We start from the raw sequence: 27,181 nt of genomic DNA on the forward strand, positions 1-27,181 counted from the left end.
GCGCATCCCCCGCGCTCGCCCGGGCCACTCGGGAGCCTCGCGGCAGCCCGGTGCCCCACTTGGCCATCCGCTCCGTGCTTCTTCTTTGCGCCCGCCTCCTCTTGTCACCTCCCGTCTCACCCTCTTGCTCCGTCCCCGCCGCATACATCGCCATCCGAGTGCCTCAGAGAACCGGAGGTGGTGCGCGGGGCTGCAGGGCGCGCCCTCAAGCGGTCCCCAGCTCGATATTGGGGGGCACGGGCAACAGCATGGACACCAAGCGCTGCTTCGCTAACCGCTTCGATGACTACCAGGGCAGCCTGCTGGCGGGCCAGTGCGAGGAAGCGGTGGCGCCCTTGGTCACCGCCACCATCGAGCGCATCCTCCAGGAGCTGCCCCCTCTTGGGGGCGGCGCTGAGGCCCGGGGGGCGACGGCCGGGGCCAGCGTCTGCCAGGGTGGGCTGTACAGCGGCGTGGCAGGGGTGGCCTACATGCTCTACCACGTCTCACAGAGCCCGCTCTTCACCGCGGCCCGAGAGCGCTACTTGCGCTCCGCCAAGCGCCTCATAGACGCGTGCGCCCGCGCCGAGGAGTGGGGCGAGCCGGACGCCGACACCCGCGCCGCCTTCCTGCTCGGGGGCGCGGGCGTGTATGCTGTGGCCACGCTGGTGTACCACGCCCTGGGCCGGTCCGACTACGTGCAGCCGCTGGGCAAGTTCCGGGCTCTGTGCGCCGTCTGCGCGCCGGTCTCCTTCCTGGAGTGCGGCTCCGACGAACTGTTCGTGGGCCGCGCGGGCTACCTGTGTGCCGCGCTGGTGCTCAAGCAGAAACTCGCCCAGGAGGTAAGAGGCGGCCCCGGCCGCGGGAGGGCGCTCGCCACCCGCCCGGCCCTGCCCCGCCGCGCTTCCCCGGACTCCCCGACTCCCGCAGCACCGCCTCGGGTTGTTCCCCTCCATTTCTCTTTGTTACTCTTTGTCTGGCGCTTTCATTTCTTCCGCCTCTTGAGGTTTCTTTTCTGCTTTTGTCCGTCTTTCCCCCTCTTTTTTGGCCTCTCGTTTGTTGAGATTCCAGGTCTTTGCATTTTGTTCTTATTTTAAGCTGAACGTGGCTTCACCCCAGGTGCCTCTTAGCCCAGCAGCTTCCTGGGGGCTGACAGTGGCCCTTTTAAGTGAGATTTTGAAAACTCAAAACCGAAGGGATTTCCTTTCCTTTGACCCTGCTGTCAAAAGCTGAGGCCCCTTCGAATGTTAGAGTACTACAAAAGTAATGGACCGAGTAGGGACTGATGTGGAGATAAGTTGTTTCAGAACCCCTGGGTCTGTGACGGAGAATAAATGGCCGGTTGTAGGTCAGCTGTGCTTACTATGTTACTTGATATAATTCAGTACATCCCATGGCTCTCATTAGACGCATATTTGATGGGAAAGCCCTCCCTTTAAATACATAAATGTAGGCAAAAATGTACCCCACTGTGGTCAAATGTGCACATTTTTCATTTTAAAATGTGTACTTAGGATGATCAAGACCACAGCTTTCTTGACAGGGCAGCTTTTCTTGATGAATAGCTGTTCAGTGGCTGCTGGATGGGAATTGGGGAGGTGTGTGTGTGTGTATGGAGATATATATATATATATATATATATATATATATATATATATATATATTCACTTTGAATACAGAATGTAGATATTAGAAGAGAATGTGCCAGTTCCTGTGGAGTGTGTGTGTGTGTGTGGGGGGGGACTCTGAAAGATCATAGTAACTAGCACTGAAAGAGAGGCACTTTCATTCATAATCCACCCAAGCCACATATTGTTCTAGGAAGGAAGTGACACATTTTACTTGACTTTATTTGGGTGAGAAAACCGTTTGAAGAAAAATTAAAGGTATATAGTGTGTTTTTTTAAAGTGTAATTAATTTAGATAACCTCTACAGAAGCAAACTTCTTTTTTTTTTTATTTATAGCAGTCGAGGTTGATTCAAGTGAGAATAAAAGATTACTAAAAAATGTGCAGTGTGCTAGCAGGGCAGCAAAGGTCTGGTGTGACAAAGTTGTCTTGAAATAGTTCACTCTGCTTCTGAGTCACTGATATCTGCTAGCAGTTTCCCAAGGGCCCTTCCAGTTGTATAAAACCCTTTAGAAGGCCACAGAGCTATTTACATATCATTTGCATTGCATTTGCATCTGCTTCTCAGACCTTGCAGTCTGGTGGCAGGCAATTTTCAAATTCTTTTTTTCCAGTTGTTTTCCTTAAGCTTGCTTCTTTCCCTTCCCATGCCTTGGGTCCTTTTCTCCAGAATGGACTGACAGACTGGGAGACCCTTCCAGTCACATGTGGAAGCAGACCAGAAGAACTCTCTGCTTCGGAACTGGTGGTCCAAGGCCAGTCTGGAACACTGCTCCACAAAGACACTTATTAAGACCTTTCTTTTGCCCTCCTGCCAAACCAGATATGTCTTTTTGTACTAATCAGGTTGAGGTGCTTTGGCCCCTGGTCCTAGGAGACAGAACAAGGTCTGAAGCTTAAAAAATAACAACAAAAACCCTGTTAATCTGTTAGATCAGCCAGTCCCAGTGCTAGGCTCAGCTTCAGCAATCCAGTTCAGGTGTGAAAAGTGTAGAACAGTGGCTAATCAGGCTACCCTTACCCCAAGTCCTAGCTATTACATGACTTTGCCTTTGTGGATCAGTGGATGATCCACAAACCTTGATTAAATTGAATTTCCAACTTGTGTGTCATTTCTGTATAAATAATCTGTCATTATGTCCCAAGTTTCTTTCCTTCCAATGTCATTTTTATTCACTTTCATTTGGCAGTTCTCTTAGTTATCACCCTAGTTTTTAGATCCTCCTCATACCACTTGGCACATCTTTGCCACCTAATAAATAGTGAAACGAATGACTCACCATATACCCGGATTGTGCATGGTACACTCACTAAGCCATTCCTTCGAACTTTAAGAAAGCAATCATCTTAAAAACACTTTCCATTATGTCATTTCCCTGTTCAACAGCCTGCAGTGCCTCCTTATTACCTTTTCTCCAATGGCTTCTCATCTCAAAGTTAAAGCTACAATACTTAAAATGGCCGACAAAGCCCACATGATCCAGCCCCCTGCATACCTACTTTACTTCTTGCTCACTCCTCTTCCACCACAGTGGATTCTTGCTGTTTTAGGCCTTCTCCTGTCTTAGGGTGTTTGTACTCTCTGTTCTCTCTACTTGGAACACTTCCCCTAGATATTTTTATAGCTGGCTCTGTGACCTTGTATAGGTCTTTACCTCCTCATTGAGGCCTTTCCTGTCTGCCCTATTTAAAATTGCAACCCACCCCTTGGCTTTACCCCCTTTTCCTGTTTTTTTTTTTTTTAAGCTAAACTATGTTCACTAGTTAGAATGTAAGCTCCAAAAGGGTAGATATTTTTTTTATTTATTACTGTATCTTTAGCATTAACATGATGGCTGGCACATATTTAAGTACCCAATCTTCTGATCTTTATCTCTTCTTCTTCTTTTTTTTTTTTTTTTTTTGGTTTTGTTGCTCATATTGTCTGCACTGTGGCTTGCTTTATTGCTCATCTTTAATGGTCTCCCATTTGTCAATATTTTCCTTTATGGTGGTGCTTCTGATGTCATGTGTAAAGAAATTCTTTCCTACCACCAAGGTCTCAGTAAATATTTGGTGAATTAATGAATTATAGTTTTTTACAGATTTTGCCTCAGATCAAGCTGACCCATCAAGTCAGTTCTTCTTAAACTTAAATGTGCATCGGAATTACCTGCAGATCTTAATAAAATACAGGTTCTGATTTAGGCTTGGGGTGGGGCCTGAGATTCCGCAATTCTAATAAGTCCCTGGGTGATGCTGATGTTGCTGGTCCATGAGTCATGATTCAAGTAGCAAGGCAATACAGTGCTGTATGGGTTTTGGCATTATACCAGCCATGTCTATTAAGACATGCTGTAAGACTTCATTCTTTGAAGCTTGATATATTTATTTATAAGGCTATATAGTTAAGAATGCTGATTACTGTATCCCACCATGCTTTTGTTATAAGGACCCACAAGAGGAATTTAATCTCAGAACTTAGAAATAGTTGTTCTCCTCCTGGTAATTGATTGAATTATTTTAATCTTCAAAATGTATCATATAACTGATTATGTTTCTCACTTCGTGTTGGCCACTAGGAAGTAAGTGGCCAAAATTGTGGGCCCCCAAGATAGCATATAGTGCTTTATCACATATATTTTTATATGTCAGCACTTACCCCTGGGTTTATCTAATTTGTTACTGCCTTAGTTTACCATTTAAAAATTTTTCTTCCTTCCATTTGGTTTTCTTGTTGGTACCTATGTTTATAAGATTCACAGATGAAAAAAATGTGGGTGTATATGTAGAAAGACACAGACAGACAGACAAAATCACCCTATCTAGGTAATAGATATTCTTTCTTTTAACTCAGCCTTCCTAGAAATATTTGAGGGAAGTAGCTGCGGGGATTTGTTAGGCACGTATCCTTGAGCAATGGGGCACTGAAATCCTAAGCAATCATGTCATAGAATTTGTATTATGCCTATTCTGCTTTCCATGGGTTGGTGGAAATGTAGCAGAAAATGGTGGAGGGATTAAGGGGAGGCCTAGGACATCAGTTAAAATAATTTTGTCACTGAATGATTTTGGACAAATAATTCAACATCTTTGAGCCTCAGTTTCCTCACTTTTAAATGTGTTAGTAAGAATTTCTTCTTTGAATTATTCTGCCCTTTACATGTTCATTCAGTGAATTTTAGGTTTATCTATTGTGGCAGATGCTGGGATTTAGTATTGAACAACAACATCAACAAAATAATTCGGTTATGATAAATGATCTGAAGAAAGTAAACAGGAACTAACTGGGGGCAGGTGGGAAAGGCAGGGCTGCTTCTTGGGATGGGTTGGGAGGAAGGCATCTTTGGAAGGGATGTCATGTCTCATTACGAGAGCGTGAAAATGAAGTGGCTACCCCAAGAGCAGGCATTCCGGCAGAGAGGAGAGCAAAGAAAAAGCCCCCAAGGTGGGAAACGGCTTGGAGATCTCAAAGAAATAAGAAAAGGCTGGCATGAATGGAGCAGAGAGTGGGAGACAGGAGTTCAGAACCACAGAAGGAGATATAAGCCGGCTAAGATCAGATCCTGCAGAGCCAGGTCAATCAAAGTCAGGAGTTTCATGTTTCTGTGAGGGAATATATTGATCTGGTTTACCTTTTAAAAAGATCTCCCTGGTTTTCTATTTGGAAAGTGGATTGACAATATTAAGAGTGATGAGAGGCTAGGGTGTAGATCAGTGGTAGAGTGTGTACCTTAGTGTGCACAAGGCCTGGGTTCAATCTCCTGCATCACACACACACCTACATACACACACCCTGATCATAAGGAGAACTGGTTATGGGGGTGTAAACCTCTTGTGCCAAGGACTCCTTTTTCCCTTCAGGACCTCTTAGAACAACATTTTTAAATGCATAAAATAAAACAATAGCATTACCAGAGGAAGGCAATTATATTGCAATTCAGTTACCTAAATATTTTTGAAATGTGTGCTGCAGTAGCATGCCTGCTTTTTTATTAACACATTAAATAAGATTTTGCAATGAGCCTAATGATTATGGTGCTTTTGAGACAGTGATGAGGGGCAATGATATTTTGAGTTATCTTCAACACCTGCAGTGTGATATGCATATATCTGTGATTTCTTTTTTTAAAACAACTTTATTTATTTATTTAATTATTTTTTTTGTGTGTGTGGTGCTGAGGATTGAACCCAGGGCCTTGCATGTACGAGGCGAGTGCTCTACTGCTGAGCCATAACCCCAGGCCTCTCTGTGATTTCTTTTTTTAAAATATTTTTTTGGTTGTAGATGGACACAGTACCTATATTTATTTTCATGTGATGCCTCACATGTGCTAGGCAAGCTCTCTACCACTGAGCTACAACCCCAGCCCTCATCTGTGATTTCTATAGGTAACAAAGTCACAAGTACTGCTGGTGGTTGTGGTCTACACATGTAATAAAGGGACATGTCCAGTTGTTTACATAAGGTGGAAAACATAAATGTGATTTTATTTTCCCAGCCAAGAGGAACTGATTCGGAAGTTGTTGTGACCAACCCTAGATAAAATCCCTAGCGTAGTGCTTGGCCTATAGTAGCAGCTTAATGAAGTCAGTGTTAGTCCTTTTCATTCCTACTAACAGAAAATCCAAGGTAATTCTGAACATCAGATAGAAAATGATACTAGACACAAGATTATCTATCTTCCTGCTGTGATTTTAAAAATCACACAGTTGTTAATTGGGTCCTTAGTGCATTTCTAAGGCAGGTGGTGAGCAGCTGTATAAGTGAGGATGCTTTTAGTGGAAGATAACAGAATGTCTAATAAAAAGTGATTAAAGCCAGATGTGGTGGCACATGCTGAGGAAGGAGGATCACTTGAGCCCAGGAGTTCGAGGCCAGCCAGGGCAACATAGTGAGACCCCATGCCAAAACAAACAATCAAAAAATGACTGAAATAATGGGAACATTTATTACTTTGTCTAACAAGGAGTGTACAGTGAGGTGATTTCAGGATTGGGTCAGCATCTCAGGAGAGGTATCAAAACCCACACTCTTTCCAAAGGCCTTCCCTGCTATTCGGATATGGGAGCTGGATCAGCCTTCAGTATTCAAGATGGCTGCTACCATTTCAAGCATCATCTTCCTATATGACCGAAGTAGAAAGGGAAGGTCTGCAGCTTTTTTTTCCCCCAGCTTCTCTTTTTATCATGTAGAATGCTGTATCCCAGAAGAATGCCCCTTCTGACTGATTGCCTAGCACTTGGTCTCTGGCCAGTCCTAGTTTCAGAAAAGCCTGGGAAGGATAGTGTCTTTCATTTCTAACCTTTAGAATTGGACATGGATTCTGACAAGAAAGAAAAAAGGGAGAGAGAAATGGCTGTTGGGAGGTTACCAAAGTGTCTGCTCTTTGGCATCCCTTGGCAAGATCTGTCTGTGACCTTCCACCTCCTTTATCCATTCACTTGTCCTCCCTTTGGTGTTTCCTTTTCCAGGTCACCTCCATGTCCCATAGCACCTGTAAGGTGTCTTGTTTATGTCACCACCTAGTTGTCAGTCAAATAAAAGCTAAGGTATCAATTTTATGAAAATCTAAGCTAGTAAATATTGGAATATATTTTATGGTAGCAACTGTTTGCATTTTCATGGTTTTTCTTAAAAATTATTATAGTCATTATACTCACAAGGTAAACTCAAACAGGATACAAAGTGAGCCTTCTTAGGAATAATAGTTACTAAGTTTTGTTCTTTTTAAAGAAATAGAGTATTTTTAATCCACTTGCACAAAGGATGATATTATATGTATACTCCACAGTTTGCTTTCTTGCTTAATGTACCTTGGGCATCTTTGCACCTTTTGCATACAGAGATGTCCCTTTCTTTATCCTGTTTCCATTGAATGACTATAACATGATTTAACCTTTATCAATGGCCATTTAGGTTGATTCAATTTTTTTCTTTTTTTTGCCATCACAAATAATTCCATAAAGAATACGATCACATACACATATACTATACATATATACATATGTATATACATAATGTGTATCTACTTACATATGTCTTTCTATATATTATCTTTGCCTACTTTTGTGAGTTTATGTGCAGGATAAGTTTTTAAAGACACAAATGCAGGGTCAAAGTTCACCTATATTTTTTCATTTAGTAGAGATGATCAAATTGCTTTCCACAAATGTTACATCGATTTCTAGTTCCTCCACAAGTGTTTGGGAATTCCTGCATTCTAATTTTTTTTTTATTTTGTGTCCTTCTCTCTCTCATAGTACTGGGGTTTGAAATCAGGGCTACCACTGAGCTATAACCCCAGGCCCTAACATTCTTTCAACAGTGCATTCCATCAGACTTCAGTATATGTCTAACTGATAAGTAGAAAAGGAGGATGGAGGTTTCTAGGGTACAAAATGAATTCCCTTACTGTTCATTTTGATTCAATCCCCACTGCCAAAAAAAAAAAATGCATTTGGGGCTGGGGTTGTGGCTCAGTGGTAATACACTTGCCTGGCATGTGTGAGGCACTGGGTTTGATTCTCAGCACCACATATTAATAAATAAAATAAAGGTCTATCAACAACTAAAAAAATATTTTTAAAAAAATGCATTTGCAGGATTTCACTTTGTTTTTAGATTCGAGCAGTCCCCAGATTTTAAGTGGGCATGGGTTGCACATTGTCTACATAAACCATGAAGTTTGGCTTGAAATGACAGCAGGGTTAGGGAAGCTGGGGTTTTATAGATTTGGTCCAGTTCCTCACTGCCTGATTATAGACCTGCCAGAAAGTGGGACACAACTATAAGCTGCAGCTTAGATCTTTTATCACTTATGATTCAGAACCCTATAAATGCTAAAAGGATATAATAGGAACTAACAATGATTGATCATTTATTTCCACTCACTATTGTAAGCACTTCACATGTATTATGTTACTTTTTTATGTACTTAAGCATGATTTTATTTTGTTAATTTTATTTTTGATTGATAAATAATAATTTCATATGTGTATGGGGTACAAAGTGATGTTTTAATACATGTATACATTGTTGAATGAGCAAATTAGGCTGATTAACATATTCATCACCTCATATGCTTACTTTCAGCAATTTTGGAATATACAATACATTATTATTAACTATAGTCACCCTGCTGTAGACTAGATAACCAGAATGAATTCATCTTGGCTGACTTATTTCTTCTCCCCTCTCCCCATGCCTAGAAACCACCATTTTACTTCTATAAGTTTAACTTTTTTTAGATTCTGCATATATGTAGGTTAATACTACCAACAATCTTATGACATAGGTGCCATTACAATGTTCATCGTACCCAGTGAGGAAACTGAGGCACAGAGAGATTGAGAAATTAGTTCCAGATCACATAGCTGGTCAGTGGCAGAGATAGGCTTCTGTCGCCAAGTCTGTACCAACTTGCAATTGGTATTCCTCACACTTGAACATGCATGTGAACCCTGGGGGATCTTGCTCAAAATCAGGTTTGGGTTCAGTGGGTCTAGAATGGGGCCCCAAATTCTGCATCTCTAAGCCTCCATGTGATGATGATGCTGGTTCATTGAATCACTATTTTTCTCAGTTTCATAAGATTTCTCAGAAAAGTTTGACCAGTCCTCCCAACTTCATGATTTTCATTTTGTCCTTGTATGATGGATGATTTCTTCCACAGCTGCCAGAATATCAGCTTTCCAATTCCTAGTTTATCCTGAAGGAAAGACTCACCACTTGGCATATCTCCTGGCAAGTTTTGGGATTCTATTAACATGTTGAATGAATGAGTGGATGCATAGATTGCTTTTTCTTACTAAATGTAATTTTGCAATGTATACAGGAGGCTTTTAGAATTTCTTTAAATGCCCAAATCAAAGTCAACCATGTTCCAGCCATATATATATATATATATATATATATATATATATATATATATATATATATAGGATTGAACCCAGAGGTACTTAACCACTGAGCCACATCCACAGCCCTTTTTATATTTTTTATTGAGAGACAGGGTCTCACTAAGTACTTAGGACCTCGATAAGTTGCTGAGGCTGGCTTTGAACTCATGATCCTCCTGCTCAGCCTCCCTAGCTGCTGGGATTACAGGCATGCACTACCGTGTCTGGCACATTTCAGCATTTTAAAACTATTTCATGATAATACAAGAAGAGACGCTTTAGTACATCACTCCCTGATCAGATAGAAAACTTGAACTTGATACTACTCCCATTTTAGAATCATTCAGTTAAATTTACCTGCATCACATAAAGTAGTGCTTCTCCCCAACCCTAAATTAATTTAGATTGACAAATGATCAGACATTGTCCTCTTGATTTTTAAATCTTTTCTGATACAGTGATTTAACAAATTATTTATTTATACCTTTTCATCTTTAATGCATATTCCACTAAAACCCCAAGATATAATTTGTATTGGAATTATTTGAAGAAAGCATGATGCATAATATTCTTGTTACTGGATAAATAAATTGGGGAAGTAAGCATGGTAAAAATTCTTTTAAATGTCCTGAATTATTTTACCAATAACTCCCCGTGTTCTCTAAGAAGGTTGTTTTAATGGAATTTTATTATATTTATTGACCTCTGAATGTGAAAATGATAAGTTGTATTAATTTCTTATTAACTTCTTGGCTAATTTCATTTTTGCTGGTTAATTTAACGAGTGACATTTATTATGTGGCTGGCTGCTACACAATACACAGTGGATTTCTTTCAAGTGGCAGGGAGGTCCTTTCATATTCCTTCATGGAGTGGAGATGGTCTCTTGGTAAACCAACCCAACAGTCTCAGATGTGTCCAAGTAAGTGTTTCTCTTCATGATTCAATTTCACAAATTGATCTCTGACCTATAGTCTTTAATTAAGTACAATGCCTTGAATGTTCAACTTGTCTCATAAAAACATGTTCTCATGCATTATTTATATACATCTAAGTACCACTTATCTCTTCCTAATTATTTTCTTTATGGATTTCGTTACTAGGGAAACCTACTAAGTTAACAGACCCCTTATTCTTGGGGGTACTAACCACTTGAACAAACTCAATTTTCAAGAAATCATTTAATCCGTTCTTTCTTTTTGCAAGCTGAACAAAGGAGTGTTTTGTTTACGACTTGACTTCTCTTTCTGAATAGCTTTAACCATTCAACAACTCAGACGAATGACTGACACGTTGAAGTGTAAGTATTGCTATCTGGGCCATAAAGAAGCTGTTTCCCAGATGAGAGAGAAAGTCTTACAGACTTCACTGGTGAGAACATCATCTAAATGAGAGGTGGCAAAACAAATATTGACCATAGCATTAATGTGCAGTTAGATGTTACTGTGCCCATCTGCCAGCTCTGGTTGCTTTGCATGGAATGGATTCTCCGTGCTCAGTGGTGTGTTGAAATCTGGTGTCCATGGCAACCAAAGCATCACCCATCTCAAAGCAAGCACTGTGAAGACCAGCTGAATCTCCACTCACACAATGACTTTAGGAAGGAACCACATTCCTAACAGACTTTATAGCTATCCAAGGCAGAAGAGATCCAATACCCAGCCAGAAAGGAGGTATTGTCCTCATGCCCATTTCAGCAATGCAATTTTGCTTGTCAATCTGGTTTATTCTTTCCTTGTGAGGCAAAGAGAATTGCACACATAATACAAATCGCAACTGTTGGAATAGGTTGGGAGTCTCAAGGCATTAAAACAGGATAGTTCAATAAATCACACCTTTATATATAATAATAATGTGTTAATTAAAATGATGATGACAATAATAATAATAGTAGAAGGGAGATCCTCAGAACAAGGAGAGGGAGGAGGGGAAGGAAAGGAAAGGTACTGGGGAAGGAGATTGATCAAATTATGTTATACACATGTACAAATATGGCATAATGAATCTCACTATTATGTATAGTTATAAAGCAGCAAACAAAACAAGGTGGTTAAAAACAGACCTTTTAGATTTGAGTAGCTTTGGGATGGAATCCTGGCTTTAGCTCAGTGACTGGTTGACCTTAGGCAAGTTACTTAGCATCTCTGAGGCTTCATTTTCTCACCTGCAAAATGCAGTCCAGCAGCACATATGTCTTAGGTGACTATGAAGAGTCACTGCAAATGTGCACATGCTGTGCTTTAGCAGAGTGTCCCCTAGGCACCCAGGAAGATTCTGTATGCCAGCTTTCATTATTATGCGTATTACCATTAATGTGAAGTGAAACCCTGGATTGACTCGGTAGCATAGGTACATTTTTTGGACGTTTGGCCAGTCTGTCTAATATTCCCTGTGGTGGTTTTTGTAGCTGCTGTTTCTAATGGCATCAGCAGAACTTTGAGATTTTCACACAGAGGCCACAAAGGGCTGGAGAGAAATATCCTCTGCTCTGCCATGCAGGAGATTAAGCTGAGCTGTTCACACAGATTATGTGTCAAAGCAAATTGAGTGGCTTGGTGTCACTCCTGAAACATAAACCTAAGTGAGTTGCCCTCTACACTTCTTCCAAGAAAGGGTTCTTCTTTTCTCTTTTAAAAATTTTAGGCTCTTTGCAGACTTAATATAGGAACTGGCTTCCCTCTGTCTCTGATTTGCACTCCTAAATAATAAATAATAATAAATAATCGGATTGGCTTAAATCTACTGTAAATAGCTATGCAGAAGATATTGGAATGTTTATTTCTTGCTCTGTCCTCCCTCCTGTATTCTGAAGTGGCAGAGTCAAGTTCATTCTTGCTCTGAAGTTCTCTTCTTTGCTCCTAAAGATCATTTGCTTGCATGACACGAACTCAGAATTTCAGAGAAATATCAATAGTTGTGACTATGTCGAAGTGACAACTTCAAATGAGCTTTCCTCCACAAGTGTTCCAGATCATGTACAATTGGTAGCTTGTTTCAGAAAAGGATTAATACAATTAATGAGTCTTTCAAGTGTTTCTTAAGCTTCTTGGGGACAGAAATTATTTTGTCTTGTATTAATGCACTTTCCTATTTGTACTTGAAAGCTATGTGGTAAAGGCTCATTGTAAATTTCACAAACTTAAATTTGCATTTTCCTCTTTAGTGCCTGGATCTTATTTATATTCATTTATAACATCATGTTCTTAATATTAAATACTATACTACTCCAATAGTCTGTAATTATGATTTTTCCCTTGTCTGTAATCAGTGAGATGTCACATATATTTATTAGTTCTGCTTATGATCTTCAATACCACACCAAGTAGGTCTACGTTTTGGCTTTAATCTCCATGTTGGTCTGGTATATTTTTCTCTGAGGACAGTGCTTCTCCTACTTGAGCATGCATTAGAATCCCTGGAGTACTTGTTAAATGGATGCATAGGGCTGGGCTCTACCCCTAAAGTTTCTGATTCAGTAAGTCTATACTTGAGCCTGAAATCTTGCTCTCTTAAGTTTTCAGTGCTGCTGCTGGTGCTCTAGGGAATACACTTTGAGAACTACTTCCATAGCCTATGCCCTTACCCTCAGCCAAACATCTCCAAAATATTGGAATTAGATGAGGGCATATGTTGGTAGTACCACAAACTTATCATCACCAGAAAATAAGTCAAAGGATAGGACTTACTATATGGCAGACAGTCTGATAAGTATATTTTTCCATTGCAGATGAGAAAATTGTGACATAATAACATAAGTTCAGTAACTTACCCATCATCACATACCTGGTAAAGTAGTTGAACTCATATTTGTCTAACTATAAAGCTCTTTAACTTCAATAGATTTAAGTCAGGTAAACTCTCTTCATGATTTTCTACTAAATCACCCTCCTCCTCCTCCTCCTCCTCCCTTTTTCCTCCTCCTCCTCCTCCTTCTTCTTTTCCTCTTTCTTCCTTTGTATCAGGGATTGAACCCAGGAGTGCTTAATCACTGAGCCACATCCCAACCCTTTCTATTGTTTAATTTTGAAACAGGGTCTCACTAAGTTGCTTAGGTCCTCACTAAGTTGCTTAGGGCCTCACTAAGTTGCTGAAGCTAGTCTCAAACTTATGATCCTCATGCTTTAGCCTCCCAAGTTGCTGGGATTACAGGTGTGTACCACAGAATCCAGCTAAAATCACATACTTCTAAGAGGATTGTGAACTTGTACTCTAATACATTTAAAAGAAAAGCCTAAATTCAACTCTTATCAAAATCAAAGTTTCTGAGATGGCCATTAAAATTGAATAAAAGTGACAATACAAGAAGATGTTCTTTCTTTCTTAGAAATTTCCAGAAGCCTTTTTGTCTCAGCTTTCTGACCAGTGGATGGGTTCAGAAATCAGATGGTAGTAGGGATGTAGGTCAGAAAACAGAACTAGTTGTGACTTTGATAGAGAAGTTAAACTCCTGAATCCTTTCCCAAATCCAAATGATGGTCTTAGGCCACATTTCTCAAAGGCTGACCTGAGATGTGAATTCATATGGAAGTGTTTGTTTAGGAGATGCTCCCAGGAGAAACCAATAGAAGAGTGGGTGAAGAAGAAAGCAGTGAAGCACAGGAAACCAAGGTTTTAAACTAAAATTGTAAGCTAAGTCCCAGCCTCTGTCTCATCCTGTAAGGGAACTCTAGAGTGAAAATGATACTCTAGGCTAAAGGTACTCTCTTATACAAATAATTAGCTCTAGGTATGGGGAGGTCAGGATACATAAACTTCCAGATACTACTAGCTCTCTTGGTGTTCTGCCAAAGTGACTCTTGTAGCCCCGAAGTAGGGCCCTAGAAGAGGGCTGTACAGGAAAAATAGTTAGAAGCAAAGCACATGGACACTTGGGCATGGAGTCAGAACCAACTAGAAGTAGAGGAACATTTGTTCTTCTATTCAGGCCCTCCAGACCTTTCCAGACAGACTGAATCAGAGAAACTCAACTTTGAGGCCCAAGGCACAGTCAAGGACAGAGATGGGGTAGCTCATTGAAAAATGGAGGATTAACTGGGTACAGTGGTACACACCTGTAATCCCAGTGATTTGGGAGGCTGAGGCAGGAGGATCACAAGTTTGAGACCAGCCTCAGCAACTCTGTGAGACCCTGTTTCAAAATTAAACAATAGAAAGGTTTGGGGATGTGGCTCAGTGGTAGAGCGCTCGCCTAGTAAGTGCAAGGCCGTGAGTTCCATCCTCAGCACCACATAAAAATAAATAAAATAAAGGTATTGTGTCCAATTACGACTAAAAAATAAATATTAAAAAAATAAAATCAGGATATTATTGAAAAGAATGTTCAGAGAACAGAAAAGAACTCTCAGAAATTAATAATGTGATAGCAGAAATAATAATAATTCATTTGAAGGATTAGAATATTAAGTTGAATAAATGTTTCAGAAAGTTCAACCAAAAGACCATGAGATTGATAACGAGATAAAAGATTAATTAGGGGAAGTCTGTCCTGTGTCTAGTAATCAATCCCAATTATTAAAAAAAAACAAGGTAGATGAAGGAGAAATTATGAAAAAAAAAACCAAAAATATTTTTATCCATGAAAGACACTAGATTTAAAGGGCCCATTAATATGCTGAATGGAAAAAGGATAAAGAGATTATAAAGGCATCCAAAAAGAGAACCCAGACTGATTCCCTGCAAGATTTAGCACTAGACTTTTCATAGCAATTTAGGAAGCTACAAGATAATAGAGCAAGACCTCCAAAATTCACAGAGGAAATTATTTCTCAACTAGAATTCTGTAGTTGCCAAAATTATCAATCACACAAAAAAGGTATGAGAGTAGTAAAATATCTTTAGACATCCAAGGTCTCCAAAAGAATTAGGTTTTTTTTTTTTTTTTTTTTTTTTTTTTTGTACATCCAAAGGAGGAAATGAACCAAGAAATAGGAAAATGTGGGAATCACAAAACCTGGGGATCCATATGGGTGGGGGTCACAGGAAACTTCTAAAGTGGTGGTAAAGGACAATCCAGTATGACAGCTGGATATTAATGACAAGGAGGAAAAAGTAGGAGAAAGGAAAAGATCATCATTATACATCATATTGCCTAGTGAATATTGATTTAGTCAAATATTGTGATGAAACTATTTTGGGTGAGAAAGAAGAAGCATATATGGAGAGGTTATAAGAGAGCTAAATTTTCATCTTTCACATTAGCAGATTAATAGATAATGCATAAATGGAAAAATCAAGAAACAGATGTATAAGGATGCCATTTTTAAAATATGGAGGTAAGTTATTAGAAAACTATACAGTTAAAAGTATCTGAATGTTTTGCCTCCAAAAAGTTGGAATATGGCTGGAGAGAGGTGGGGCAGGAACCCACTATTATTTTGGATAACTCTTGACTTTTAGATTATCCACATATATTTCTTTGAGAAATATCAACATCCAAAGACACTTTTTCTTAATTGACCTTGTCTGTTCTTTTTGGCTGTGATTTCTCCACAATCTGTTCTGTCCTTCACATTTATCCTATGCCTGCCCAGTAATTTTTTAAATAAATTTTATTGCATATAAGTAAGGTACATAACACAATGCTATGGGATACATATTGATAGTAAAAAGGTTACAGTACTAAAGAAAATTAATATATCCATCATCTCATAAATTTTGTGTTTTTTTTTTTTTTAATGGCAAGAACAGCTAAAATCTAGCAGCATGCAAGGTGGTGCATGCTGATAATCCTAATGACTCAGGAGGCTGAGGTAGAAGGATCAAAAGTTAAAGGCCAGTCTCAGCAACTTAGTGATGCCCTAAGCAACTTAGTGAGACCCTATCTCAAACTTAAAAAAAAGAAAAGAAAGAAAAAGAAAAGGGCTGGGAATGGCCGGGAGCAGTGGCGCCACCTGTAATCCCAGCAGTTTGGGAGGCTGAGACAGGGGGATCACGAGTTCAAAGCCAGCCTCAGCAAAAGCGAGGTGCTAAGCAACTCAGTGAGCCCCTGTCTCTAAATAAAATACACAATAGGGCTGGGGATGAGGCTTAGTGGTCAAGTGCCCCTGAGTTCAATCCTGGTACCAAAAAAGAAAAAAGAAAGAAAAGAAATTAAAAGGGCTTGGGATGTTAGCTTGTGGTAGAGTGCCCCTACATTTAATCCTTAGTACCTACCCCCCCCCAAAAAAAAAAAACAGGTAAAATCTACTCATTTAGATTTAGCTTAGATCTCAAAATACACTTTTTATTGTCTATAGTCCTCATGTGCATTGGCTTTCTAGACTTGTTCATCCTACATATCTTCCCCTTTGTATCTGTCCAATGATTAAACAATGTTCCTAGAGAATATTTATGAAATAATGTGGTTATTTATAGATCAGTTTTGTCAACAAATATTTCCTGTCAGAAATTTGGCTTGATATATCCCTTATACCCTTATGAGTCACACTAAATTAAGATTTAATTAACATGATGACATTTTATTAGTTTGAATGGTCAAATGGCTCTCCATCACAATTTTTTAAAAAAATTTTAAAAATTGCTTTTAGTTATACATGACAGTAGAGTGTATTTTGACATATCATACATACATGCAGTATTACTTCCCATTCTTGTGGTTATACATAATGTGGAGTTACACTGGTCGTGTATTCATATATGAACATAGGAAAGTTCTGTCCAATTCATTCCACTGTCTTTCCTATTCCCATTCTCCCTCCTTTCCCTTCATTCCTCTTTGTCTAATCCAGTGAACTTCTATTCTTCCCTAACCATCCCCCCACCGCCCTGCTTATTGTGAGTTACCATCTACCTTTCAGAGAGAACATTCAGCCTTTGGTTTTTTGGGATTGGCTTATTTCACTTACCATGAAGTCTCCAGTTCCATCCATTTACCAGCAAATGCCTTAATTTCATTCTTCTTTAAGGCTGAGTAGTATTCCATTGTGTATATGTACCACATTTTCTTTATCCATTCATTTGTTAAAGGACACCTCGGTTGGTTCCATAGCTTAGCTATTATGAATTGAGCTGCTATAAACATTGATGTGGCTGCTTTCCATCACTTGAAATCTTTATGTGGTTTAACTTAAATGGTTGTGCCTTCTTTAGAAAATTATTGAGTGAAATCATGAGAATGAGAACTATATTAAGCTTCTACCCAGGGAGGAGGAGGAGACTACCCTGTTAAAACAAAAATGAAAAGATAGAATGGTTGAACCATTTTATACAAAACAGAGTATGAGCACAAGTTTTTCATGGCAGTGGGTCCGAGATGCTCCAGGATCCTAAAATGCTTCCAAGTCATTCCAACTGATAATAACTAATAATTATATAGAGCATTGAGTTGCCAAGTACTTTTTACATGAACTTCCCTATTTAATTCTCACAAGTATAGTCTCAAAATCTCTTCAAGTTGAGATATTATTACTGCTTTCATTTTCAGAATGGAAAATATTACAAAGAGGTTAAATAACTTGCCCAAGAAAATATATGGTTGAGAAATGGGAAAATAATAGCATTTATTTCCCATGTAGGATACTTTTGACAGGCATCTACCAGTTGGAAATCTAAGATAACAGATGCAAACCAAGATTTATCACTAAGATTTGTGGCCCTCAGTTGATAAGGGATTGAGCCTAATATAGAACCCAAATTCTCCAGAGTTGTGATCTTCCTGCTGCTTTGGTCTGGTGGTACCAGGAGTGTTAAAATGAAATTCCCCAATCTTTAAATATGCTAATAAACAATCTTTTCTGTTCATTGAGAGACCCCTCAAGGTTCTATGCACAGCTTCTAAAGTCGGCTTGAGGATTCAGGACTGAATTAGTTGCTCACTTTTATGATACCAAAATAGCTTGAAAAGTCATAGATGGAGAGGTGTCTGGGAGGCATTCGGGTACAGGTAAGAGATTTCTGAATAAAACAAGGCAAAAGAACTGGAGGCACAAGGAGGAGACAAGCATGGATGGTTAAGTGTGTGCATTGAAATTCAATGGCAAATAGTGAGGTAGATCTGTATGCAGAAAGTTTATGACACCACCTTTGTTCCCCGAGTTTCTTTTGCTGTTTTTCTCACAAGGCTTTTTCTTTCTTGATCCCTTTCCCTGGTGTCCCTGGCTGCCCTTTTGGGTGTACTGTTCACTGCACATATCATATTTGTTTTCATGCTACATGTTTCCTAGGGAGCTTTTCCTGCAGCAGAATTGGGACAACCCCACACCCTTTATTGCCACTGCTATTTTATTGTTTTAGTATTACTGAGCAGAACGGTGGGCTCCCTCTTGGTGAACAAAAGATTCTCAGTGCATGTTTACTGAAGGAAGGAACAAAGACAGATGAAATGTTTTTAATTTCATGAAGCCAAATAGTTGCCTTTATTTGAGGTCCAAGTATAGCCTCAAGAAGGGACAGCCCACATTTTACAACGAGGTCTTTACAAGCTCCTACTCAAATATGTTTTGGCTTTTATGGCTCTGACAGCAGAGCCACTTAGGATTACGTATTTGATGGACAGGATTCTTGGTTAGTTGTGAACATTGTCATATTTTCACTCACAAACAGCCTTTTGACAGCCAAAGGATGGTGAAATTCTACCACTTTTACATTACAAAATGGGAAATATGCTTAGCTTGTGACAGGGCAGAATGATCCACTTATGCCTTCCGGTGCTCACAAAATAGAGCTCTGTGATTGTTAACATTAAAGCTTCCTTTTAGGAAACTATAATTTTGGACTTGTACAATACCTGACATCTAAAAAGGTTTCTCTTTGCTTTTAAAAATAATCCCCCTTGCTTTTATATTCATGCAGGTGACAAAATCTATGTTTCTGGACCTTTATCTCCTTCTGTTTAAATCTTGCATTCACTCTCAATAAATTGAACATGGACAAATCTGAGCATTTAATCAGCTATTAGACTTTCTTGTTTGTTTGCTCTGAAGGACTCGTGATTTTTTTCCTGTAAAGAAGAAAGAACACTATCACTTTAATTCCATATTAAAATACTGTCCCTCCAAACAGTTGTTAAATATTTATGAATCCTGTATGTATAAGATTAAAAGAATCAAAGCTGGTTTGCAGCAAGTTTACTTTTACTGTAGCTAAGAAATGAATACTTAATCACATCCTTCCCATGGTGAATAAACAGTCTAAAGAGATAATTAAATCAGAAGTTGGAAGGAAAAATGGACCTTCAGAATTTTTCTGAAGCACACTCTGACTTAATATTTTTCCATTTTAGGTAGCATGAGCTGTTAATTAGCATGGTGGCATCCTATATGGTACGACTGTTTCTGATTTAAGCTGTTGACCGATAGGTAACTCTCCATCACTAACACCAGTAGTCAGAAAAAAGTCCCTGATTCCTTCCTTTGGTGCAGGTAACTTCTTTGTGGTTCTAACTAAAACTGCTGGGTCAAATGGCTTTTATCATTTAGCTTTCAAGCTTGAGGAATTTTATGTTTTCACATCAGGCAAGCTGTGTTCCCATCCTGACAAACCAAATGTGAATTAAAGGCAGAACAATACTGTTTTGATTTCTGTTACCATCTAGTACTTTTTTTTTCCTAGAGATTTCAAGCCAAGGGGTACGTTCTGAGTCTTCTTTTCTTCTGAAGTTCTGTTCTCTGTCAGTTAAGATACTGTAATGTGCTGTTGCTTTTCCCAGTGCCCTCTGAATTTTAATTACCAGGGATTTCTTCGGTTTGGCTCTCTCGTTTCACTGTGGTGTGCCTGATGTAGATTTAATTTTTAAAAAAAAATATTTATTTTTTAGTTGTAGTTGGACACAATATATTTTATTTATTTATTTTTATGTGGTGCTGAGGATCAAACCCCGGGCCTCGCACATGCTAGGTGAGTACCCTACTGCTAAGCCATAATCCCAGCCCCTGATGTAGATTTAATTTTAAAAACCCTATGTTAATGTTTTGAACAACCCACAATAAAAAATTAAAAAAAAAAAAAAAAACAAGTACTGACAGAAAAAAAAAAAAAAAAAACCCTATGTTGTGTTTCTTGTGTTTGTAGATTTGTCTTTATTCAGTTCAAGAAAATTGTCAGCCATTGTCCCTTTAAATATTGCCTATTCTCCATTTTTAACAACTTTACTGTGATATAATTCATATCGCATACAATGCACTCACTGAAAGCATACAATTCAGTGGTTTTAATATGCTCATAGAGTTGGACAACCATGACCCCAGTAAATTTTAGAAGATATTCATCACCACAAAAAGAAACATTGAAGTGATTAGCAGTTATGTCTCTATTCCTCTCAATCCCTTCTGCTATCCCTACTATTCTAGGAACCGTTAATCTAGATTTATCCCTACCAATTTGCCTTTTTTGCAACATTTTGGAGTGGGATAATGTAATATGTGTTAGGCTTCTTTCACTTAGAAAAATGTTTTCAAGGTCACTTCATCTTGTAACATGTATATTAGTACCCCATTCTTTTTTTTTTTTTTTGGTACTGGGGATGGAACCAGGGGCGCTTTACCACTGAACTATATCCCCACTCCCAGCCCTTTTTATTTTTATTTTTTTATTTTGAGACAGAGTTTTGCTAAATTGCTGAGTCTATCCTCAAGCTTGTGATCCTCTTGCCTCAGCCTTCTGAGTCACTGAGATTACAGGTGTGAGCCACTGTGCCTGACTCCATTCCTTTTTATTGCCAAATAATATTTCATTGTGTGAATGTATCACATTTTATTATCTGTTTGACAGATAATGAGAACTTAAGTTATTTCTAGGCTTTGGCTGTTGTGACTAATGCTTCCGTGGTCATCTGTGTACAATTTTTTGAGTGGACATGTGTTTTCATTTCTTTTAGGTATAAACCTAAGAATCACGTGGCAAGTCTATGTTTAACATTTTGAGAAACTGTCGGGCTCTTTTCCAAAACAGCTCTACCATTTCTATCCCTGCCAGCAATGTATGAGGGGTCCAGTTTCTCCATACTCTCATGAACACTTGTTATTGTCAGACTTTTTAAATTACAGTCTTGTTAAGTAGGTGCAAAGTGGTATCTAATGACTTTGATACACATGTTCCTGATGATAGTAATGTTGAGCATCTTTTCATGAGCTTAACATTCCTTTGCACATCTTTTGAGAAATGTATATTCAAATATTTTGCCACTTTTTTGGTACCTGAGATTGAACCCAGGGGCACTTAACCTCTTAGCCATAACTCCACAGCCCCTTTTTTATACTTTATTTTGAGACAGGGTCTCACTAAGTTACTTAGAGCCTTGCAAAGTTGCTGAGGCTGGCTTTGAACTCATGTTCCTCCTGCCTCAGCCTCCCAAACTGCTGTGATTAGGCCCAGCACCACTTTTTAATTGAGTTTTTTTTTTATCATTAGTGTTATTGAGTTGTAAGAGTTATTTATATATTCTGGATAGGAATTCTTCTCAGAAGTATGATTTGCAGATATTTTTCCCATCATGTGGATTGTCTTTTAACAGTTGATGGGTTTTTTTTTAAGCACAACTTTTTAATTTTTATTTGCTTTATTCAGTCGATCTACTTTATATCTTGTTACTTGTGCTTTTGATGTCATATCTAAGAGGATCTTGTCTAAATCAAGTTCATGATAGTCTGTTTTTTTTTTTTCTTTGTTTGTTTTAAATCAGTGCTTCTCTACTTTGGCTATACATTAACATAACCTAGGGAACTTTAAAAATTTCTTAAGCCCAAGCTATCCATACTCAGGATCAATTAAATCAGAATCTCCTACAATAACTGAGAAATACTGTTGGCTAAATTATATCATTATATTGTGTGCATGTATGAATATGTAACAACAAATCCCACCATTATGTATACATATAATGCACCAATAAGAAAATGGGTGAAAAAAATTTGGAATTTCCAATCTTGAAAAAAACATCAATAGTTTTAAAGTTCCACAGGCAATTCCATTTGGCAACCAAGGTAGAGGGATAAAGCACTCTCTGTTTTATATCCCTCTAGGATTCCAAATGAATATATATTACAACTTTTCAATTACTTTATATGGCTCTCTCTCTTACATTTTCCAGCTTCTTACAGCTTTGTGCCACATTCTAGGTAACATCTTCAGATATATCTTCCAATTTGCTAGTTCTCTCTGGATCAGTGTTTCATCTGCTGTTTAACACATTCATTAAGTTTTATATCTATCAATTGTAGTTTTTTTTTCTGTACTTACAGAAAGTTCCAGGTGATCCTTTTTCCTGGTTTCATATTGTTTCCTAAGTTCTGTGATTTTATCATTTTTTTCTTTGTAGTATTGAATGCTTTTTAAAAAAATCCCTTGTCTGATAATTTCCATATTGTAAATTCTTGTTGGTCTAAATTTTTGGTCATTGTTTCTATGGACTGTCAATCATAATGGCTTGTTTCCCTGGGTCCTAGTCTCTCACTGTGCACACATATTTGGTTAGGTTCAATATGTGGTATCTAAACTGAGAAAATTTCCCTATGGAGAATATTTGCATTTGTGGATTCTGGGAGCTAGGGTCCCCTCTAGTATTCTTCCTGGTTCCCAGTTTGATGTAGGGATATCAACGTTTGCCCTCAGGGCAGCTATGCTTTGCTTATCACATAAACTTCTGCACAATTTTTTTGTTTTGTTTTGTTTTGTTTTCTTTAGTATGGGACCTTGGGGCTTCACTTTTCTCTCTCTCTCTCTTATGTGTGCATTTTGATACTGGAAAATTGAACCCAGGGCCTCACAGATGGTAGGCAACACTCTAGCACTGAGCTACATCCCCAGATTTTTTTTATTTACTTTTGAGACAGGGACCTGCTAAGTTGCCCAGGCTGGCCTCAGACTTGAAATCCTCCTGCCTTAGCATCCTGAACTGCTGGGGTTACAGAGAATATTTTCTTAGAACCTGTTTTCTTAGAACCTAATTATATATTGGTAAATAAGTTTTATAAAGGATATATAATATTTAATTGATTATAATATTCTGTCCATTGTAAGATATATTTTTATGTACCAGTAAAAAAATAAATAAATAAAACACTATCAATTAAATGGACAAGTTACTTTTGTATCACTTTAGGATTTCATACTTACTGAAAGATCTCTTTTAGAGTGATTTAGACATTGGTTGTTGTCATATCACTCCTAAGTATACCCAGTGGAAAAATATAAGCTAAATAAATTGGCTAAAATATTTACAAAATGTTCTCATATTCAGGCTCCTAGAGTCCCAAATCACTTTCTCCTCAGAGTCACCAATGTCCATGATTTTCCACAAAGTATCATCCTTTGTGCCATAAAAAGCAGTGGTGATGCAGCATTTTTTTTTTTAATGTTCCACTTTGACTCTGGCAATTTTTTCCACATGGTTAACATCCACTTTTAAGGTTTTGATGCATGTGCACAGACTGTCAGAGCTAGGTTCTGTTGCCTCCTGACTGATTGTCATTTTTGAGGTGCATTCCAATTTCAGAGATGTTAAGTCGTAAAAAAAAAAAAAAGTGCATCACAATAGATAAAATTATGTACTATGGTTATTTTGCTTAGGAAAAGACCCTCTCGGTTTGTAGACCAGCACTATTTAGAGGGTAGCTTGCAATCTTGTGTCATTGTGAAAGTATGTTCCTTGTCTATGAGGATATAAGTACGGAAATTGGAAATAAGCATTGAGGATCTTTTTGAGCAATTAGTCTGAGTAATTTTTTGTCAGTTGAGTCTAATAATACAAAATTGGGACTGGTATTTGGTATATCTCTTTAATGTCATTTTTCTGGCAATGTAACAATATGTTATTTACAAAAGTAGCAGTCCACAATGGACTAGAAATATAGTGAACAAAACAAGACTAGTCCTTCACCAATGTTAATCTGAATAGTGCTGACATTCTCAAATACTGGAGGAATTATTAAAACACAAGTTGCACCAGGTGCAGTGGCCCATGCATGTAATCCCAGCAGCTTGGGAGACGGAGGCAGGAGTATTACAACTTGGAGGCCAGCCTCAGCAACTTAGGAAGGCCCTAAGCAACTCAGCAAGACTTTGTCTCAAAATTAAAAGTAAAAAGGGCTGGGGATGTGGTTCAGTGGTTAAGTACCCGTGGATTCAGTCCCTGATACAAACACACACATACACATACACACACACACACACACACACACAGGTTGCTGGGCATTACATAGGTTGTGGAGTGGGAGGATTTGCATTTCTAACAAATTCCAAGGTGATCCTGGGGCACTGGGGGCCACATTTTAAGAACCACTGTCCCAAGACTACCATACTGCCAGCTGCAGAAATTTTATGCCAAGAATTTCCTCTTTGGTTTATAGTGCCGCAGTCTGGCTGGGCACAAAATCACGAGCCACCACACAGCTTGTGGATTCAAACAGCAATTCTTTATTCCCGAACTCACACCAGCCGTCTACAATCACGTTCTGGGGAAATCCACGTTCTCTGCCCAAATCCACACCCACTGGGCTTCTGTCTCCCAAAAAATACTGTCTGAATCCCGTGAGAACTCAAGGGGAACTCAGGCAGCAGGATACACCCTATTCCCAGCAGGAATAACCTTAAACCTGGAACCACCCTAAACCCGGATTGTCCTAAACCGGAACGCCCTAAACCCGGATTATCCTAAACCAGGAACACCCCTAAACCCAGATTATCCTAAACCGGGAACACCCTAAACCCGGATCCGCCCTGGTCCTTGAGCAAGGTCACCTTAGATGCAATGTCACTGCAAAATGTCCTATTTCCACGAGTCCTTCCACTAAGCAACATGGGGTACGCTGGCAAGGAAATTGTCATACCTACTTGGCTAATGGCTCCCAGCATTATAGGACAAAAAAATTCTGATGCTCTCTTGGAAGATTTCTACTTCCAGAGATTACTCTTAACCTTTAGTGAAGTTAGAGTATCTTCTCTCAACCTTAGTTTATTTAATATTTTCTTGGAGCACAGTTCAGAACACCACTCACTTTCAGAACTGGCACAATCAGTGTAGGCTGCAGAGTATATATGATCTTGTTTGATTAGAGGTTCTTCTTAAAAGAGCAAAATGTGTGTTTTACCTCCCTAAGGAACTGGTGCCGTGATTGGGTATAAATAAGCTTCTGGTTCTTCTGAGAATATTATGGACAATCTGTTGACAGCATTCTCGAGTTTCTGACTGTACAAGTGCCACAAAAGCCCAAGGTATGCCTTTTTTGTGGTTTAAACCAGACGACCTATCAAACTTCTGAGATATTTGCACCCTGCGAAAGCAAGTGACAGTAGGTAGATTCTTTGTGAAAGATCTGCATTGCATATCCGCAGTATGCTTTCCAGTGGCATCTGTTATAATTGTCATCTTCAAGAGACAATGGAGACCTTGATAAAATGACTTTTAGGAGAAAATTCATCATTGATGCCAGAGCAGAGTAACCTTCCTCCATGTCCCCATGGCAAATGCTGCAATTTTTTGCAATGTCCATAGGCAACATCCACAGAATGTTAGATGATGCCTGCCTTTCACCTGGTTGGAATGATTAGTACCTCCTAATTCCAGGTGTTAAACCTGCTAGGAATGAACGCTCTTGGAGTTGTAAAGCAGTGCTTTTCAAACTCCAGTGCATTTGATATACCTGGAGGACCTATTAGAGATCTAGGAGGGGACCTGAGATTCTGCATTTCTTTTAAGCTCCTTGTTGATGCCACTGTTCCAGATCTGAGAACCACATGTCCAGTGGCAAGATGCTAAACACTTTTGAACCAGCTGTTTTCACAGGGCACTCCCTTTTGAGAACTAGGAAGAAGGACACTGGTATGCCCTTCACCAGAAATTTAGCCTGGTCACCCAAAACAGTTATTGCCTACATCCTATGTTCATGCAGTTAAACATTTGGCATTCTGTATCCTTTGAGATCCTTTTACCTTTGTTGTTACATTTGTCAAATTTAGGAACTGCAGGTATAGTTCAGAGAAGGGCACGTGCATGACTCTGCATTCAATCCCCAGCACCACCCCCAAAAAATTATCAAATTTATTTCTATCAGTAATGTTGTTGATGATACATGTTATAGCTGTGTAATTCACAATAGGCAGGTGTGAAACCAGCCCAGGTGCCCATCAACAAACGGAAGGTGATACGGCCGCATCAGTATTTATTGTAGCACAATACACAATAGTCAAATTATGGAATCAGCCCTCATGCTTGTCAGTAGATGAATGAATCAAGAAAATATAGTGTATATAGACAATGAAGTTCTATTCACTCATAAAGAAGTATGAAATGATAGCATTTGGTGGTAAATGGATGGAACTGGAGAACATCATGCTAAGTGAAATAAGCCAGACTTAGAAAATCAAGGGTTGAAATGTTTTCTCTTGTTTGTGAAGATTAGAGAGGAGGGGGGAGAATAAGAAAAGGATATCACAAAAATAGAAGGGAGATCGATAGAGTAGAGGAAGGGGGTCAAGAGGGAGGGAGGAGGACAGGGCACAGGAAAGTACTGGGGAATGAAATCTACCCAATTGTGCTATGCCATGTGTGAATTTGCCACAACAAACCCCACATCTTCCCCCCCATACACACACACACATATTGTGTGTATGTATATTTATAATGCACTTATTAAAATAATAATAGCAGGGGTTGGGGTTGTGGCTCAGTGGTAGAGTGATTGTCTAGCATGTGTGAGGCACTGGGTTTGATTCTCAGCACCACATACCAATAAATAAATATTAAAAATTTAAAAATTCA

At 38.9% G+C, this 27,181-nt stretch overlaps 1 protein-coding gene across 2 annotated transcripts in view; it reads left to right on the top strand.

Moving 5' to 3' along the window:
* The window catches only part of Lancl3 (LanC like family member 3), a 102,863-nt gene continuing 75,682 nt past the window's right edge, over positions 1-27,181 (top strand). For both annotated transcript variants that reach the window (XM_046465046.2, XM_058585749.1), the window contains exon 1: positions 1-821. In XM_046465046.2, the coding sequence (XP_046321002.1) occupies positions 249-821 (573 nt within the window). In that variant the 5' untranslated portion in view covers positions 1-248. The remainder of the gene's footprint in view (positions 822-27,181) is intronic.

Source organism: Marmota monax, unplaced genomic scaffold (assembly GCF_021218885.2).
Source record: "Marmota monax isolate L192 unplaced genomic scaffold, Marmota_monax_Labrador192_F-V1.1 WCK01_AAM20220418_F8-fsc00158, whole genome shotgun sequence".
NCBI classification, from domain to species: domain Eukaryota; kingdom Metazoa; phylum Chordata; class Mammalia; order Rodentia; family Sciuridae; genus Marmota; species Marmota monax.